Source organism: Lingula anatina, chromosome 2 (assembly GCF_051362555.1).
Source record: "Lingula anatina isolate TDL-2025a chromosome 2, LinAna3.0, whole genome shotgun sequence".
In the NCBI taxonomy this organism is placed as follows: Eukaryota; Metazoa; Brachiopoda; class Lingulata; order Lingulida; family Lingulidae; genus Lingula; species Lingula anatina.
In genome coordinates, this window is record NC_141768.1 from 15,783,177 (window position 1) to 15,798,049 (window position 14,873).

General features: G+C 33.8%; 2 protein-coding genes across 7 annotated transcripts in view; one reads left to right on the top strand and one right to left on the bottom strand.

The window, feature by feature from the left end:
• Positions 1 to 1,182: 1,182 nt before the first annotated feature.
• LOC106174226 (FAD-dependent oxidoreductase domain-containing protein 2-like) lies at positions 1,183 to 14,131 on the bottom strand. The gene is made up of 10 exons (XM_013555666.3): positions 14,023 to 14,131; positions 12,382 to 12,582; positions 10,829 to 11,144; positions 7,558 to 7,688; positions 7,003 to 7,123; positions 6,424 to 6,654; positions 5,557 to 5,723; positions 5,126 to 5,291; positions 4,643 to 4,881; positions 1,183 to 3,849 (listed from the first exon to the last, which is right to left on the bottom strand). Exons 2-10 carry the CDS (start codon positions 12,569 to 12,571, stop codon positions 3,551 to 3,553), a joined length of 1,860 nt encoding a protein of 619 aa, XP_013411120.2. The 5' UTR covers positions 12,572 to 12,582; positions 14,023 to 14,131; the 3' UTR covers positions 1,183 to 3,550.
• Positions 14,132 to 14,313: 182 nt separating this feature from the next.
• Positions 14,314 to 14,873, top strand: part of LOC106174222 (multidrug resistance-associated protein 1) — a 32,680-nt gene continuing 32,120 nt past the window's right edge. For all 6 annotated transcript variants that reach the window (XM_087005809.1, XM_087005808.1, XM_013555661.2 and 3 more), the window contains exon 1: positions 14,314 to 14,423. In XM_087005809.1, coding sequence (XP_086861935.1) covers positions 14,394 to 14,423 — 30 coding nt within the window. In that variant the 5' untranslated portion in view covers positions 14,314 to 14,393. The remainder of the gene's footprint in view (positions 14,424 to 14,873) is intronic.

The window sequence follows — 14,873 nt, forward strand, 5'->3', positions numbered from 1 at the left end:
TTTATAGACAGTAATTTTCTCAGTGGTTTTGGACAGGGCATGCCTTGGTGATAATGGGGATATTCAATTCTGCACATTGTATGCCTGCAATTTTAACTTCTTTCGTTCAAAAGCTGACCACCAGAAAATGATACGTGAGCTCTGCAAAAGTGGTAGTTCAAATCAGGACTGTAGCAAAGTGGACCGGAAGGATGAACAGTCATTAAAGATCTTCAATTTAATTTGCATTTGGGATGTGGCTCAGATGTTGGCATTGAAAATTACTTCAAAGATATGTTACACTTGTAATCCACCTCCCTCCGCGTCTTTGCAGTTTCACTTTAAAATACATTTGTTGGTGTAATTCTCATTTTCTATATTAAAACATCCTATTCGTTTCAATATAAATATAGTAATTGACGAACTGTGTGCCCATTTAAGAAAAAAAATTCGAAAGCGTCAGTAAACCCATTGAACATAACAGACATATTTTTAATCACACAAATAAAACCACCTGTGTAATGTTGCCTCAAAGATTTAATATAAGATCTCGCTGAACGCTCACAAGATATCAAGGTACACCTCCTTTTGAGGTATCATTATAAAGGCGTTGCAGCGTTGCGTAAGAGGCTAATAACTGTAGCCTCTCTGGTCAGATACCTGGTCTAGTTTTAAATGCCAATCTTTTTTAATTAAAGGCAGTTGGAAACCTTCCAAGAGATACGTCAAAGACAAACGACAGAGATGGAAGCGTGTCAGCCATTGGACCAAGTCATACGACCGAAGCAGTTAGTAGTTTGGAAGACGGTCAGGTGCAAAATGAGCTTTAGTGACAGCTGAGGGCAGGCCCAGGGTCCCAGGAGATATTAAGATTATCAATTTCACAACGCAGAATTAGAAAGGAAGAAAAAAAAAAAACAGACCGGCTTCCGGAACACACTTGCAAAAATCCATCCCCGATCAACTTCATGCTAGAGCATACTTTCACTTCTTTTAGTTTTGAACATTTTTTTTTTTTTTTTTTGCAAATGGACACAATTTTGCCATAAATCTTTCTATTGAAAAACAAAGGTGGTTCAGTAGTCAAGGTCCATTAATCTGAAGATTCATTATTCCTTAGACTCAATAGTTCGCAGCTAACATAGAATGCACTGTTTTACCAGTTCTTGTCTGTCTTGATGTGCCAGCATAACCACAATTGAGTGAAACAGCAAAACAATATTTTATTTCGAATGAAAGATATAGCTGCCAGTGTCACTTAATAGCGTGTCAGTTTTTATTTTATACTTAACTACTGATCAGGTAATAAAAAGATGCAGTAAACATTCAGTTTGTATTACGATCTTATCGCACATGATGCTGTGTACGCTCTCAGATTTCTAAGGTGTGGCAGTGTTATCCAGATAACGTTTATTACGACGTGTCGGTTGTGCCAAGAACATTGTGGTAGAGGAAACACTAGATGGTGGTGGTGCTCCATCTGCTTTATCCCCAACTAGCACATCCAGCACAAAAGACACAATCGGTGCTATTCAAAATCATTATTAGGAAAGGTTTTCACCTTGCCTATTATGCATTATTTAAGGGTTCTCTCTGAATAAATAACCTTAAACAGTCATCAAGTTCACCAACCTTAACCACTATTTCTAATTATAATAAGATTTAAATCAATCAATCACCTCATCTGAATAAAATGATAGATGTACTGAATATCATGAAATTGGTTTTACTTTTGTACTTGTATAAAAAATACAAGTACTGAGTAAAATATTAAAGTAGTTTTCATCTGAATACTGGATTGGCTTTGACAAGTGTGTGTGTGTGTGTGTGTGTATGCATGTGCATGTTTATGCACACAAACATGATCATAGTGCCACAAATAAGTTCATACATAATAAAAGAAAAAATATATGAACCACTGTGTAGTAGCAGCAGAATCCTTCTAAAACCTCTTCACAATACATCATTGGATTCTGCAATCTAACTTTTAAATACATATTGATAGTTTAACAACCTTTACAAAAAATCATGCATGTAGACTGCTATGAAATATAAACAATGTTATCAGCATATATACTAAATGCCAAGCCAAAGGCAATTTTTTTGGTGTTTTTTTCCTTCCAAGCAGAATCGTCTCTTCTTTTAGCTGCATATAAAAATAGAGCTTTCTTATATCACATTGATCTCATTGCACAAAAAGAGACAGATGAGTCAAACTTCACAGAGCTGCACAACCATTTCTGTTCAACTATCTGCAGCATCTTTCTGTATATTTATCATAAAAATGCTTATAGTACAATAAGCCTTAATCAAAATAAACTTACAATATGTAATTAAAATAGCTGTCCAAATTTGAATTACCTTAACAGCATTACTAATTCTTTGGAAAAGTCAAATTGTTATTATTAATGGGTTTCATCTTAATATAAACAATGCATGTTAGACCTTTTTAAAGCAACAATAAATATATATTTGGAGAGAGAATCAAAAACTCAAATGCATGTTAGACCTTTTTAAAGCAACAATAAATATATATTTGGAGAGAGAATCAAAAACTCAAAAAAGAATACATGGATTGTAATTCTGTGAACAATTGTAGACATTGAAAATTTCCAGTAATATTACATTAATTGTCTATAAAGGTCTGCTCATTGTTGGCCTTTAAAGGAAAAGCTCAAACAAAATTTCTTATTTATACCATTTTCAAAACTATCTGTGTAGAATTCACAAGCTGGCCCTGACAAAGCTCTGTCTAAAGTAAAGAAACCTCAGCTGCACAAAGAAAAATACAAATCACAGAACAAAAAATTGCATCAAGATTCCATTTAGGAATCCTTTGAATGATACATTTCTATATTTTAACTTATCTTTGGTATTTTTTTTATTTTCATTTACATTTAGGAACAGGCATACTGCTAGTTCCAAGTGTGGGAATTAACCAAAATTAAAATGATGGGCTTTTGGTACCAAATGTACAGTTTCCCAAACACAAGTTAATAAGTCTATCTGCTATATAGGCCTGGTCACACAGACAAAAAGATGAATTGAGGTTGGATGAATTGAGGTTACAAATTTTCTTGGGATTTGGGCCTTCATTGTCATCCAAAACAGAATTGACCAAAAATGATACATTTTCCACAATAGTGTGCTGATAAGAACAGTATGAATTTCAAACAAATTAATAAATTATTGTTTGTGTGTCACAAATAAAAGCAGATGTCATTGCAGATGTTCACAAATCATATGCAACAGAAATTTTGGGCAGCTCAAATATCTAGGGAACAGAAAAAGTGTCTCTGCGGATAATTGTGGACATGTGCAGATGCTGACCGAATGATACAAGCATGTATCACGAATATTGCAGATGTTTAGCAGATATCAACCAATTTTGTTCGCAATTCATGCGAAATTCATCCTTAATGCCAGTGAGACCGGGTCTTATGAAAATGAAAAATATAATAATTTTTACCAATGTAAGATCAATTTTTAGAAAAATATTTTACTTGTAAATTCTTCAGTTATTTGCCTACAGCAAAAATTATGCCCTTTTTTCCAGATCATATTCCAGCTGTTATAACAATGATGCTATGCGTGCTCTGAGCAAGAGAGCCTCAGTTCCAACAAGACCTTGACCTTGCATATATTTCTCCTGGCACATCAATGGTACTGTCTGATGTGTCATGGCCAGAGTAAAACAAGAACTGGCAAAGTACTTCCTCATGTCAGTACCAATACATCTTTCTAAGAACTGTCGCAACGGCAGAATGTGACTGAGGGGTGCATCCCATGTGGTTAGAAAATCCTCAACAATATGGTGTAAATGAACAGGTTTTGGCAATGTCTTACTTCCCTTTTTCTTCATATCTTTTTCTGAAATAGTTTTTAAAATATGTAATTGAGAGTTGATGTTTCATGTAGTTTTATTTCTATTTAAAAAAAAACCAAGTGAAGTAAAAGTGGGCAAAAAACATCTGAAAAGGGATGTTTTCCAAGGCAATGCAAGACGCCTATACAAACATACACAGGGATATCTTAAATTCATGGGGATCTAAATAAGTTGCATTGGAATCCCTTGAAACTAAAACCCTTTTCACACAAAGTGGTATTCTCTATCAATACAGCCTGACTGGTACACTGTGAGAGATCTGTATATGTAATTATACTGCAGGGGTTTATACTTGCTTTCACAATGTTTCCTGCTGTTTGAGCAGAAGTTGGCTTTGCAAGGGGTCCAGTTAGGTGACTCTCTTACTTTACAGCCAGACTATTAAGTTACCAATCTTTCAGTGTATACCAATACAGGCTGTGTTGTATAAGGATGGGGCTCCATATGAAAAGGGCCACATAATGACTTTAGGTTCGAGTACACATCTTGCTACTGATTTCACTCAAAGTTGATAGTTTTCAGGCAAAATCTTGACTGACTGACAAAAAAAAATGCATTGGGACCACCAACATCTCTTGGCAATCAGAAGCATTAGTTTAACAGAAACCCTGAAAAACTAAATAAACAGGTTGCAGAAATATCTTCAGGCAACAGATCTATCACCCTGTCTTTTAAGACTCCCACACAAAACTTTTGTGCAATGATATAAAACTTTCACAACAGTGCTAATGGTTAATATGGTTCAAACAAAAGATTGACAGCACTTGAAATACCAACCTGTGGGTAAAGTTTCATAATAATAAAACACAGGATGAAGAAAGTTGGACTGATGTGCATCAGAGGGCTCTCCTGTAGCTCTGTTCAACCTGAACACATCATTACCAGGACCGGAGAAGTTAGCACCATACTCCAAAACTACAACAATTATCTTCTCTGCTGTTTTGCCAGTTATTTCATGAAATTTTGGAAGGGACATGATTGGAAACTCTTCCAAGTATTCAAATTCTCTGCCATTACTGAAAAGGAAAAAAGTTACCTGCTCATACCTATTGGTACTTACACCCCCTCCCCCCCCCAAAAAAAAGAAAAGTGAACACATTACTCATCTTGTAAAAATTTGAATCAGTCTCAATAAAAGATATCTGAACACACTGTATGGAAAATAACATGTAAAATTAATGTAGAAAGCAACCATATCATAATGATTACACACAAAATGATATGAGCATAATATCAAATTCATACTTGAAAATCACATACTTTTTTAACAGTATAACATCTCCCAGAACTTGAAACATTTGGTATATTCCAGAGGCTTCATTAATCCTCTTCAGTATCCTATCCAAAAGTTCTGTGATGGGTGCTTTTATAGACGGCCACTCAACACCATGGTTGCGGTGCTCTAGATAATTGTACAGTGTCCTTGCTGGAAAATAAATAGCTCGTCAAGCTTTTAACATTTAGAACATTAACAATTAACATTATATTGTAGTGATGGTGGTGATTATCTACAGAAAAAAAAAAAACAAAAACTGTTTATCATCAAAGGTGCAAATGCTGGTAGGTTCAAGGGATTCAAATGAACTGCCCTTTTTGGGTGAAAAGATCCCTTCTGAATCAGAATTTGATAAAGGATCTGCTGAATATGCACATGCCCTTTAAAATTGCAAGCTGTTGGTCTTTTTTCTCACCTGTGTATCTGAATCCATGTATAAAGCCTCCAGCTGACTTCCTGAAGTCCACAGAGTGAGAGTTGGTGCCAGCAAAAAACAGACCAGGGATGTTGGTGGACTCATAAGTTGGGAGAGTTTTTGGAAATTTCTTACGTCGTCCTTGACCTCTTTCAGGTTTAGTGGAACTTTGAAAACATAAAGATATTATTATACAATTTTATCTATAGTTTCATTTTGTCAATACTACAGCACAAGATAAGCACATTTTCTTCTGTCATAGCTGAATTCTTTAGGCAACATAACATTTAGAAAGATATAGGGACAAAAAAAAATGATACAAAATACTCCATAAAAAGAATTTTTATTGAGCTTTCCATTTTCTCCCTTAATGCTCCATATCATTTTCATCTTTTTTATACTGCCATGCATGGTGTTAAAATAAGTGCTAGTTTTTTCTTTTTTCACTCTTAATTTCTTCCACCCAAAATCAATCATACCAATAATCTCTAACAAATAAAATCCTGCATGTGGGATCTTTAACTTAGGTTTTATTTTTAAAACTGATGTTTGAAAGATGTCATATTACTAAAGACATATAATTGATAATAAATATCATTTCATTTTACATCTCTAACAAAGTCATATCTTAGACTCCGTTCACATGAAAAATCTATTTTCTAAAAATCTATTTTCTATTCACGGTATCTTGTGATCACTCCGAGCGCAGCCGAGAATTAATTACAGCTTTGGAAGTAACTGGCTCGCGCTGCCAGTAATTACGCCGCAGGGTATTCAGGGCACAGACCGTGATCACAAGATACCGTAAACAGAAAATAGATATTTAGAAAATAGATTTTGCATGTGAACGGTCCCTTAAACACTTACTTATGAAACACCTCATCATCAAATTTCCAACCAGTGCACCTTATCACCACATCATATTCATCTCTCATAGCAAAGTTATCAAACAGATTTTCATCCATATCTCCAGCAGAAAAAACAAGTTTAATTTTCCCCTGCTTGGTTTTCACTAAAGCAGCTTCTTCTATAGGAGCTTCCAGGACAGCATCCAGGGATTTCAGTTGGTAGGTATCTAACAGTCCGTTATTCACTGCCCTGTAGGTGGGATCATTTCACATTATAACTTTCATATCAAGTTTTAGGAATACATAGTGGTTAGGGGAGTAAATCATAAGTTACTCCAGCACTGTCGGTAAATATATAAACAAGGCAGCAAAGATGCCAAATGTACAGGCAAAAAAAATAAATAAATGAATAAAATAATAATATTAATAATAAATAAAAAAATAAATAATAATAATTATAATAATGCACAAAAAAGGTTATTTTGTCAATTTTGATGCAATATTACATAATGTTTAACAGTAAAATCAACAAGTTGCAAAAAAAGTCCCTATGCCATACATGTACCATCAGTCATAGTTGTGGGTGCAGTTAACTTGCCTTAAATCTCCTACATAGTGTGTAGCCCATGACAGCCTCACTCTGGATCGTGCAATCATGTGGATCACGTTGGTGGCACCATAGATCCTGTCAGCTACTTCAAAGGCAGAATTGCCACGACCTAAAAAAAAATTGTATTTGTTTGAAATCTGAGATCAAAGATATATTTCGCATTTCAGCACACCAGTATATTTCACATACGTATTTGTAGGTATCGGTTATAACTCAACCAGATCTTTGTTTCCTAGTCCAAATTATGAATTTTGGCCCAATATCAATCCAATTTTTTAATTTCAAAATTGAAGCTTGAACATGGTCACTGTTTTTTGTTAACAATAAAGATAACCAAGTAGTGACATGCTGTAAGCACAGAAAAAAAATAGACCAAAATGTTTTGGAGCAAAACTTGCTGCATCCTCCACAAACAACATCAATTTCTGGTTGTGTGGCCACTTTAGATAGCTTTAATCTTGTATTCTTTTTGAGGCATCACTGGTGTTGTTTCTTGCTCTTCTATGTTTATTATTTTTTATCAATCAATATATTGAAACCTACCAATAATCAACACACTTTTCCCCTCAAAATCATCTGGGTTGGTTGAGACGTCATTATATCCAATTGTATACTCAACTCCTCTAAATTGTGGAACATGCTCTTTCTGCATACCTGTGGCCATTATTACATTTCTGCAAAAGGAAAAAGTGCACACCTGTATCCAAACCTAAAAGTGAATTATACTTTAAAGTGGACTACATTTAAACCATAATCATATAATACAGTATAGTACTAAAATCTGATTTTTACAGTATGAACATATAATTTTTATAAAAAGGGTTTGACATACATGTTTGAATTATGAAGGGAAAGGGAGAAAGGTAAAGCATATAAAAAGACATGTTCTCTACTTAAACCCCAATCAGATAATATATATGTAGAGATGCTACAGGGTATGTGATTAGGTGATAAATGCTTTATACTGTTTTGTGCTCTTTCTCTCAGTATATACAGATGTCAAATAACACACTGCCACCCTCTCCAGTTATATGCCTTGAACACCTCTCGATGATGCCTGATCTGTGCTGGCATATATCGCTCGGGTGACAGTTTTATCTCACACAAAGAATACTTAATGGTAATCGTTGTTCAGTAAATGGATTCCTATCATTTGCTTTAATTGAGCCAAAGATGGGTGTTCATTTTTCATTAAGTATCATTTCATGCAAAATAATGGGTTTTTTTACAATTACTTCAACAAGGTAAATGAGGTTACCAATCATGCTATACTTTTCACTTGGGTCTTCTCAGTCATTCCGTCCAAATTCACTTGGCCATGAATGATATATAATTTTCCACATGGACAAAACACGAAAGACATATAATATGAAAATGCTAAATGAGAATTTTTGGTTCACCGATTCCCTGGGCAGAGTGAACATTATATTACAAAAGACACCTGCACGGACAGCTGGACCTGATAATCTTTTTATCAATTCATATTGCATTAGGTTTTGCATTACAAGTTTTGTAGAAATGGTTATTCCTGTTTTATAGTGTAGATGGCAAAAATAAAATGATGACGTATATAATTCTTTATTGAAATGCATGTGGAATAGGACTGACCCCTTATTAAATATCCTGTATCACATTGACTTTATTTTAAATTTCAACAGTGTGGAATGAAAAAGATCAACAGGTTCATTACAACTGAATCAAACTTCAATATCTTCATATGCCTTTTGTTGAGTTTGAGTATGATAGTCTATGAGGCCTGTTCCTGAAAAAGTCTATGTATAATGACGTTCTTCGGCTAACCACAAGCCATAAGTCAGGATTCATAGTACCCTGGGCACTGTAACCAATTACCTAGATACATGACTTAATCTCACTGATAATATAGAAAATTCTAATTGTTAGATATTGTGTTTGTGAAGGGTAATAATAGATACATAACAAGCCAGCAAAGTGTATATGACCAACACAAGGGTGAAACATAAAAAATAATAATCCACTTCATTTTTTTTTACTTGGGTAGCATTCTACTTCCATGAATGATCACAGTTTCTTTAAAGCAGACAAAAAATGGGCTAAAATATATTTTTTCATTCTTGCTCAATATGACCAAAAAAAGTCAATATACATCAGGCCCATAGCCAGCAATTTCAAAGGGGAGAGGGGGGTTCTTTTTCTGAAAAAGTAACCTTTTACCATGAAACCTTCGTGCACTTTCATAAATTTTTACCCAGAGCAGACTTTTCCCTGCAAAAGGGATGGTTTGTTCAACCCCCCTGTACATGAAATGGTTCTTAGACTACTGTCTAATTATTCAAGCTGATTTTCCAGTACAGAAGAACTGCTGTATGCACAAGGTTTCATTATTAGTTCACTACCACTATTTAAATAGTATATTTATCAGAAGAAAGAAATAAATGAAATTGAAAATGAAATTACTTGACAAACATTCAATGATCTATCACATACAGTGGTGTGCATTAGGAGCTGAGCAAGAATTATTCTACTTAGGTACAAAAAAAGTCAAGATTATAATAGACCACCCTTTATCTCTGGGGCTCTAAAAGGAAAACCCTGCCAGTCAGATTCTCAGTTTCTTGAAATATGAACTTCGGAATCTTTTCACATGGTTAAAAATATCTAACAATTAGAGCATTCAGACCATCAAACAATCAGAACACCTTTATTATCAGCTCCATAATAAGATTGGAGTATCAGAAGCTGCATGTAACATGGAGGTTCATACATTATGAAATCATATATAAATCATCAAAGGCAGCTGGTGACAATGTACATTATAGTTACATATGCTGTGCATTATTAAGTAATAATGTACAACATGAAATGTAAATCCTTCAACAATAAAGCAATTTCATGCAACTTTGCTGCATGCACACTATTCAAATTCAATCAGTTTGGGACACCCTTAAAAGATACTCCATTCTTTTCAACTTGAAGTTTGAATGTTTTATCAATTCCATCCAAAAATTATCCAAAAATTTATTATGAAAACTGACTGAGACCTTGTTTGCACCACCTCCTCCAAAGAATTATTTATGTGCATCTGATAAATATGAAATCTCTATAAAGACACATTTTAGTTATCAGTCTTTCAGATTACTATTTTGACTGCCATGACAAGAAGATTGGTGTAAATTTTCATTTGAAATAGACATAGATAAAAGCAGCCTTGATTGGCCAAGTATTAATCAATCCATATGCTTGTCAGCTGTATATTCAAAAGAAAATTTTCAAATTACTTTCTTCAAGTGTTACTAATTTTTTAAACCAAAATGTTACATGTTCTGTCACAGCATCCCACCTAACCACAGAGTGACAATGAGTTCCAAGATATTTTCTATGTTGATTTGTAACAATATTATTTGTTATTAGCAAGTCTTACACAAGTATGCGGTATACTATTTGCATGATAATACATGTACATCTGCAGCAGGTATCTACTGTAGTTATTGAGTTCCCACAAATGAAATGCTACACATAAAATAAAGTTCAAAGAACTTACAAATTTTGTAGGAATTTAGCTATGAACTTATGAAGTGATACTTGCCCAGCAACTAACTTTTTTGATATTATTATTCACATCCTTAAAAGTTTCAAACCTCTATGTCCATAACTAAACACAACATAAACCGATAATTTATAACAAAGAAATCTAATAAAATCCATATCTCACATTACACTCACACAGTTCATGAAAAAAAGATAAGATGTATACTGTTTCACAAGCATGAAAATTCATGGAATTATTCAAATTCATGTTAAATGGAAAAGGGCATCTTAGAAAAAAAAAACTTACTTGCAACTGTACGAATTCCCACGCTGATCCTCCATAGAAAACAACCCTGTGTCATTGTGTTTCCTGATATTGTGAACATCTGCATTATACTGAACATTGATTCCCAGTTTCCTCTGATAGTCATCCAAGTACTTTATCAACACGTCTCTGTGTGGGAACATCACTTTGGAATAATGGCGCACCTGTAAGCTTTCATCGTGACTGATGAGAGAGTTCCAGTCGTGACGAAGATTGAATTCTTTGTTGGTTTTCCCGGTGTTTCTTTTGTTTATGCTGATTAACATGTCATGACGAGGATATTTTGTGAAAAAGGAACCTAAAACAGGATAAAATTCATCACACTTACCCCTTTTATTCAATACTCAAAAAAGGATAAAATTTTACTAGACTTTTTGTGCACTTCCAGACAAATTTCTGTATGCTTATTTTGCTACAAAATTTCAACTTGAAAAAAGTTGATATACTACATAATCTGATATCTGAAATATAACACCTTTAAATGCAGATAGTAAAGAGTCTTACATATGAAGCATGCAGGTAGATGAGTGACCATAAGAACATGAAAAAAATAGATACAAAATTGCATTTTCTGACAATCAATTATATTTCAGGAAAATCCACCTTATGGAAACTGTTCCAGGAAATATATTGTTATTTTGTGAAAAAAAGGTGAATGGCTTAATGAAGTAATTAATCAAAACAGGTTATTTCAAGAATGTAAAAAAGATCTATTTGTTAAAAATTGATATGATTTTATCTTTATGATATATTGATGAAAAAACTACAACAAGATGTCAGCTTTATCAAATGACAGCTTTTACAAAGAAAAATCCAATAAATAGCACACCTTTTTTACATGCTTTCAAAAAACATTCAAATGATCAGACCAACCCACATTCAACAACTGAGTGGGCAAAGTGGCAATTTATTGCAAATTATCTACAATTTTATCAAAATAATTACACAGTGTTGTTTTTTTCCACTGCATATGATATTTTTTTGTTCTCAATGACAAAACATACATTTCTGCCTTATGGCAAAGTTACAATGGTTTTGTGATTTCTTGTCAAGGTATTTACCTCCCCTTCAAGCATTTAACTCATTTTATCTCATGTTTTCTTTCCTATCTCAGACATGGAAAGTATATCATTAAAAAAGATGTATGCCAAGAAAAGAAAATAATAACAGGTCTTGAAGCAAAGCTGTCTTCACCATTATGATCATCCATTAGGGTAGGTCTATTGGATTATAGCTATAGTATAGCTAAGGTATTTCTTTTATCACCACTGCCAGGCTTTATCTTCTCCTTCTGACATTTTGAATGCAAAAATTCTTTAAATAACACTGATAAGCACTAGACTACTATATAAAATGTTTGCCTAATGCTTGAGATAATTTACACTGGATAAAGACAATGGAAAATTTTTTTCGATTAGCAAAATATTCTCAGCAGTCAATAATACACAATACTGTACTTTTGCAAAAATCCAAAAGTGCTGCACTATTTGCTAATTAATTTGTTTACTTGACTATGTATAGATACAATAACTGACCTGATACATTATTTCTTTCAAAGATGACATAATCTCTGTTGCTGGTCTTGAGGAAATATCCAAGTTGTAGACCACCAGGCCCAGCTCCTACAATACAGTACTCATGGAAGCTTTGACTGGACCCAGACACAAGGCACAGCAAAACTAACAGCACACACTTGGAGAGAAAACCCGAGGTGTTTGTCAACATCTTTTCTTTTCCTGAAAGTACAAAACCAGATCATTTCAAAATGTTCAAATTATGAGCACATGAGCTATGTAATTTTGACTTGGGAACCTGGCAAGGTATTTACATGTGCTTATAAAATGTGGCATCCTAGCCTAGATACATTTGACCACTAAAATGGGTTTTGGAAACAACACAAAACTAATATAATTTTTTGGCCAAAATATAGGAAAACTTTCTGACTTTTTAAAGTATGGGTTATAAAATTTTTCTTTTTCCTAATTTTTTTTTACATATTTACCCTTTTTTTTTTTTGCCAAAATGTCAATAGGCATTCCACTATCAACAGGTACAAAAAAGAAAAAAAAATACAAGGTGACATGTAGTAGACTGACAAATTGCACACCTGGAAAGGCAGATGCCGGTTAATCTTCATTTTTTCATATCCAGAACACAACTATGACTTGTGCTAGATGGTGGAACACAATTATAGAAAGCTCCTCAATTAAATGTAGAATATGGTAAAGTCTTGAAAATTTCGTCGTTCTTGAAAATTTCGTCGGCAGACGTAGGTATTGACAATAGCCCATCTACAATATAGTAGGCAACAGGATATGTTTCCCGTAATCTCACAAAATCTCATTTCAAACAGCTTTCTCCTTTAGTTGTTGAAACTAGTTAAAATTGATGAAAATAAATGTTCTAAAAATTACAGATTGATTCTAGCATGCACATTTTAAAGTTTATTCACCATGAATAAAGTAAATTGATCTCCCAACAAAATTTCAATCGTCTAGTGATCTGTAACAATTGCTGTAGCTGTCTGCCAGTTCAAAATATTTATCAACTGTTCTTCAGTAGAAGCCAACTAACCCTCATAACCCATTACTAAATATCATTTGTTACTACATACAGTATGTATCTGATACTACTAGTAATGATACACGTATTGGTATTCAATTGGCTTCTTTTAATGAACATCTTTTCAACATATGGAGTAAGAGAGATGATAAACTGTATATTTTCTACTGGGGTATGTGTTTTGACACACGTATTTCACTTAACAGCCTTTTTCTAATCACACTTCCTGGTAGGAATTTTTATCAACATCATATTTATTTCTGAACCATAAACCCGACTAAAAAAAATATTTTTTTATCTCTGCAAACTGCCATAACAGAGTAATGATAACAAAACTTCTGCGTCTTATCGTCTATTTTCCCCCTTTTTTGTGAAATTTAACCAAAACTTGCTGACCTAGCACAGAAAAATATTCTTGTTAATTTACATCCGTGTGAGAGCCAGATACTCAAAGTTTAAAATGTTTCCGTCAAAATGTTGTTTACTTATTAAAAACTACATAAATGTCACATGATTCTACCCCTTCTCATCGTGCGTCAGTTTGGTGATACTTAAACTGGTTGGCGATAAAGTGACGGAGGCACAAAGCTGTTTTATAACAGACGCAAACTTACCAAGTATAATAGCAGCTTATCCGCAAGACCTCCTCTCACGCACTGTTGTGCTGAGCTCGTAAATTTGACCTTTGGTGACACGTTATGCCCAAACGCGCGTTAATCGTCATAACTATGAGATGAAAACAAAATAAATGATATATTTTGATTGCCTCATTTATTTAAGTTAATGGCTTAAAATTACTAGTTTACATTACATCTTTATTTATCAATGCATTTTTCTATGCAAAACCACATTATTAAGCTATAGATAGATAGAATCTTACTGAATTTTTACTTGCTTCAGTGGAGCAGGTGTGGGTTAACGAGTGAGCACTTAGGTACATGACATAAAGGAAAACAACCAGTATCAGCGGCAGTAAACCGTTAAAATGGAAGCATTTTGCGGTTCTCCGTTTTGGGTGAGTTAAATATGATATAAATTCAATACAAACTAATATATATATAACAGTGAAATAGGATAGAATGCATAAAAATGTAGCTCGCAAGCTAGGAGGTGCGTGATTTATGGGCTTAATACTGACCGCGATTAACACAGTGTATTGTCTAGGTACTTTGTCCTACTAGTATTGTGATTAACTGACCACGTGCACACTACTTAAAATAGATCATACGGTTATGTGACCTACACAAACAATGTTGTAATGCAAAATATAAAGTTCCCAGACGTTGTGTTATAAAGTACTAGTACGTATATAGTCCTCTGTAAAATAATGTAGGCTTAATAATTCATTATATATATGCTTAGCATCTTAGTTGGTAAAATGACAAAGGTGTTGGCTGCTTAAATAATGTCATCAGAATTTTGTCAAAGTTGAGTTAAAACCTTGGTTATTTGAAGCACCCCATAT

Coding starts and splice junctions, on each gene's coding strand:
- LOC106174226 (XM_013555666.3), bottom strand. CDS start 12,571: ATGTTGACAAACACCTCGGGTTTTCTCTCCAAGTGTGTGCTGTTAGTT. Junction 11,145..12,381: donor TGAAAGAAATAATGTATCAG/GTCAGTTATTGT, acceptor ATCCTGTTTTAG/GTTCCTTTTTCACAAAATAT. Junction 5,724..6,423: donor GATGATGAGGTGTTTCATAA/GTAAGTGTTTAA, acceptor ATGTTTTCAAAG/TTCCACTAAACCTGAAAGAG.